General features: G+C 45.6%; 1 protein-coding gene across 1 annotated transcript; it reads right to left on the minus strand.

Annotated features, from left to right (window-relative positions):
* Positions 1-831: 831 nt before the first annotated feature.
* On the minus strand, positions 832-1,764 carry LOC138452699 (olfactory receptor 2D3-like). The gene has a single exon (XM_069605046.1). The coding sequence runs from the start codon at positions 1,762-1,764 to the stop codon at positions 832-834; it is 933 nt and encodes a 310-aa protein (XP_069461147.1).
* Between the last annotated feature and the right edge of the window lie 3,776 nt (positions 1,765-5,540).

Here is a 5,540-nt window from a genome sequence, read left to right on the forward strand (position 1 = left end):
AAAGATCACTTTGCCGCTTTGCTCGTCCTCTCGATACATGTGACTGCATTTGTAATGCTCTGTTGAATGTATATTACTATTGTACCATTAATCGAAATACGTCTTGCAGCGTTTTGGTGAAAGTGCCTTGAAAATTACCAAATATACAATTTTATGGTTAAAGAGTGTCTTCTTTGCTGATATTAATTGTTAATATGCTTCTTATGCTAATCGGACGCCCTTGTGTATGGGCCCGCCATCATCAAACCATCTCTGTTTCTAGTTATCACACCCTGTTAAGTTGTTCTGTGGATCATACAACTTCAATTTTTCTCGATCAGGTTTTATAAGCCCCTGAGATTGAACTGGCAGAGCAGACCTTGTTTAGAATCAGTTCTAGCTCCTGCTAAATATGCTTGATCTTCTCAATCAACCTTGACGTAAGTGATTGGCAGGACCAACAGAAATTCTAATGCCATAGGCCCCAATCCACATATAGGTCGCCGGGAGAGGCTTGACATGATGATGATATGTGCTCAAAGATCACGACACATCACTGATCAAGAGAATCCCAGGAACTAGTCTTTACAGGAACAATGGAAGAGAACTCAGCCTAAACATAATAGTCCTACTGTAGTATCACGCATCTGACCTCCAAAAATGAATAGGTCAATGCTAATATGAACCCATACATTGCTTTCATGAAAACCTCACAAATGCTTGAGCTGAAACCATAAGAACTGAAGCCTCGCTAATTGGGAGCAACTCTGTTAGTCCTGTCTTCTCACTGTTTCTTTGCTTCAGGGCAAACCATGCCATATCTGCCAAGGCTACTGAGCAGATAACTGCGATTTAAGGAAATATTCCCCTCTGGGTAATTTTCTGCAGAGCCATTTTCACATCCTTGTTTCTTAGGCTGTAGATTACGGGGTTCATCATTGGGGGAGTCACTGTGTAAAATACAGAGATCATTTTATCCATATTTGCTGAGTTTTTTGACACAGGCTTCATGTACATGAAGATGGCGGTGCTGTAGAATATGGTGACGACGGTCAGGTGAGAAGCGCAGGTTGAGAAGGCCTTGTATCGCCCTTGAGTGGAGCGGATTCCCATGATGGTGGCAATGATGCGGACGTAGGATATAAGGGTGAAAAGGCTCGGGATCAGCAGGACAAAGATCCCCACACTGAAGATCACCATCTCGGCAACATAGGTGTCAGAACACGCCATCTTTAAGAGAGCAGTGGCTTCACAGAAGAAATGGTTGATAACATTACTGGCACATAAAGGCAACTCCAGCGTAAAGACTGTATCCAGAAGCGCCATCAGGCTTCCAATAAACCAGCAGCAGGCGGCCAAAGTGATGCTGACGGGCATCCTCATTATCACTGTGTAGCGCAAGGGAAAGGAGATAGCCACATAGCGGTCATAGCCCATGACTGCCAGGAGGACACATTCCGTGCACCCCAGGAGCAGGTAAGTGTACATCTGAGCTGCACATCTGGAGTAGCTCATTCGACTTCTGTAAAGGAGTTGCACCAACATGTTGGGGACCGTCACAGTGGAGTAGCAGATGTCCAAGAAGGAAAGATTGACCAGGAAGAAATACATCGGTGTATGAAGACGAGAATCGTGAACACAGGCCGTGATCAGGACAGTGTTCCCAAGGATGGTGGCCAAGTATATGATGAGGAAGAAGACGAAGAGCAAGACCTGCACTTTGGGGTGCTCTGAAAGTCCAAGGAGCAGGAATCCTGGGGCTGAGCTGATATTCTGGCTTTCCATCGAGTCCCATGTACTGTAGCCTGGAAAAGAAAGAACACAAAAGCATAGGGCATGAATTGTGTGTAACGGTAGGATGCAACATGATGTAATGCAGCATTTATGATGCTACACAGGTCAATGGATGGTTGTTCAATACCTTACCAGTAGATGTGAAGAGCATGCCACTGGTTGACTGACAATGGAAGGGTAACATGGCAATCTTGCAAAGGGCAAAGGACTGTTTATCTAAACAGAACCCCCCTGGAAGGCTCTGCTTTTGCACTGGCCTCCCTAATCAATCTGCAGCTGTCATTACCATGGGTACACACTGTGCCATGTTAGGGTCATGGCGGTAATGATTCAATCATCACAAATACCACCTATTTTTTAAATCTGACCTATTTCAAGTTGTGGTACCTGGGAAGCACTGCACGGGCCGCATAACTCATTGCTTTCTTCTGTGTGTCCGTGAACAGCAAAGCTGGTCACCCCTGTACTTTTCCTTCATGAATCATCAGCGCACTCCCTGAGCACCTTGTGGAGGTGCATTATAAGTGTGTTTTCTATAGGGCATCACTTACATTTTGAAGCACTGTGCACATGTCCACAATGGACATCTTGTGGTAGCCGTCAATCACATATACGTGTACTAACATGTTCTGATGTGGTGGCACACATGGGGGGAAAGACCCTGCTGGTGGTGTCTGCAGGTTCTGGAGGAGATCACATGTCACCATGCACAACCATGAGAGTGTTGCCTACTAATGCTTAATGGCATTGCCATTCTAGGCTCATTTCCAAATCAATGTTGTCAATGCTATGGTTTCTAAAATAATTACCACAGTCAACACATGAATGCAATTTAAGGATGTCTATGAACATGCCATTGTAGAAATATACCACTTGTGTTAAAAATTAATCATCATTACGCACAATACAAAAAAAAAACACTTTTGTATCAGCCTTTCTATTCAACAACATTTTGCTGTGCAAGGTTAAGCTAAATTGAAGAAGTAAGGTAAATTGAAAAGTTAGGCATATGGCAATGTCTCCATTTCTGTTATGTTCCACATGTCAATCATGGTGGTATACTTTATAGTATTGCAAAGCGAGATAAAAATGTTGTTCTCTGTAAAGCCGAGGGAAGAAAACAAATGTTTGTTCATTTCAATGGCAACTCTGACATTAGAATATGATACTTTTGCTTTCTTTAAAAAAATATATTTATTAGATTTAAGCAACAAATATACATCTCCAATACATATGGATTTCAATTACATTCCTTAACTACAGACTTGTATACATATTAATAGTCCATATTACTATAATATCAGCATAACCTCTGTAATCATTTTGTAATCTTATACAATGAACTCATAACCCCAGTGATGTTTTTATATTACATCCAATGCAAAAAAGGGTACACTAGATTGACACATACAAACAACACAACAAAACACAACAACGAAGACAAAAAAATATGTACTCGTATAAACTATTGAAAGGACTCTATAATGAAAGGTATTTATCTTCACAACCCTTCTTCACTAAGGGCACTTTCTCATATTTCGATAATATTTGCATGTCTACTAACCAGTCGTCCATAACAGGCTTTTTCCTACTTTTCCAGACTCTAAGAATTAACTTATCAGGAACCACCAAGGCCTTGTCAATCCATGCGTCATATGCCCTTGCAATTAGGCACCTTCCTCTATGCAATAACAGAATCACATTCACAGCTGGCCTAGGAATAGTCCTGTTTAAAACAATAACTATTCTGTCTAAACCCGCTTTCCAGAAAGTTTGCACCCGTGGGCAGCTCCAGAGTAAATGTAATAAAGTCACCCTATCCCTACCACAACTCCAGCACACATCCCTTCCACAACTCCAGCACACATCCCTTCCACAACTCCAGCACACATCCCTTCCACAACTCCAGCACACATCCCTACCACAACTCCACCACACATCCCTACTACAACTCCAGCACACATCCCTACCACAACTCCAGCACACATCCCTAGCAAAACTCCACCACACATCCCTACCACAACTCCAGCACACATCCCGACCACAACTTCAGCACACATCCCTACCACAACTCCAGCACACATTCCTTCCACAACTCTACCACACATCCCTACCACAACTCCACCACACATCCCTACCACAACTCCAGCATGCATACCTTCCACAACACCAGCACACATCCCTTCCACAACTCCAGGCACACATCCCTACCACTACTCCAGCACACATCCCTTCCACAACTCCAGCACACATTCCTTCCACAACTCCACACATCCCTTCCACAACTCCAGCACACATCCCTTCCACAACTCCAGCAAATATCCCTACTACAACTCCTGCAAACATACCTTCCACAACTCCAGCACACATCCCTTCCACAACTCCAGCACACATCCCTTCCATAACTCCAGCACACATCCGTACCAAAACTCCACCACACATCACTACCACAACTCCAGCACACATCCCTACCACAACTCCAGCACACATCCCTACCAAAACTCCACCGCACATCCCTACCACAACTACAGCGCACATCCCTTCCTAAACTCCACAAATCCCTTCCACAACTCCAGCACACATCCCTTCCACAACTCCAGCACACATCCCTTCCACAACTTCAGGCACACATCCCTACCACAACTCCAGCACACATCCCTACCACAAACCAGCACACATCCCTTCCACTACTCCAGCACACATCCCTACCACAACTCCAGCACACATCCCTTTCACAACTCCAGCACACATACCTTCCACAACTCCAGCACGCATCCCTACCACAACTCCAGCACACATACCTTCCACAACTCCAGCACGCATCCCTTCCACAACTCCAGCACACATCCCTTCCACAACTCCAGCACACATACCTTCCACAACTCCAGCACACATCCCTACCACAACTCCAGCACACATCCCTACCACAACTCCAGCACACATACCTTCCACAACTCCAGCACGCATCCCTACCACAACTCCAGCACGCATTCCATCCACAACTCCAGCACACATCCCTTCCACAACTCCAGCACACATCCCTTCCACAACTCCAGCACACATCCCTACCAAAACTCCACCACACATCCCTTCCACAACTCCAGCACACATCCCTTCCACAACTCCACCACACATCCCTTCCACAACTCCAGCACACATCCCTACCAAAACTCCAGCACACATCCCTACCACAACTCCAGCATGCATACCTTCCACAACACCAGCACGCATCCCTTCCACAACTTCAGGCACACATCCCTACCACTATTCCAGCACACATCCCTTCCACAACTCCAGCACACATTCCTTCCACAACTCCACACATCCCTTCCACAACTCCAGCACACATCCCTTCCACAACTCCAGCACACATCCCTTCCACAGCTCCAGTACACATCCCTTTCACAACTCCAGCAAATATCCCTGCCACAACTCCTACAAACATACCTTCCACAACTCCAGCACACATCACTTCCACAACTCCAGCACACAACCCTACCAAAACTCCACCACACATCCCTACCAAAACTCCACCGCACATCCCTACCACAACTCCAGCACACATCCCTTCCACAACTCCAGCACACATCCCTACCACAACTCCAGCACGCATCCCTTCCACAACTCCAGCACGCATCCCCACCACAACTCCAACACGCATCACTACCACAACTCTAGCATGCATCCCTTTCACAACTCCAGCACGCATCCCTACCACAACTACAGCACGCATCCCTACCACAACTCCAGCAAACATCCCTTTCACA

This window comes from Ambystoma mexicanum, chromosome 4p (genome assembly GCF_040938575.1).
Source record: "Ambystoma mexicanum isolate Mex_15411 chromosome 4p, UKY_AmexF1_1, whole genome shotgun sequence".
Classification (NCBI taxonomy): Eukaryota; Metazoa; Chordata; class Amphibia; order Caudata; family Ambystomatidae; genus Ambystoma; species Ambystoma mexicanum.

Coding starts and splice junctions, on each gene's coding strand:
- LOC138452699 (XM_069605046.1), bottom strand. CDS start 1,764: ATGGAAAGCCAGAATATCAGCTCAGCCCCAGGATTCCTGCTCCTTGGA.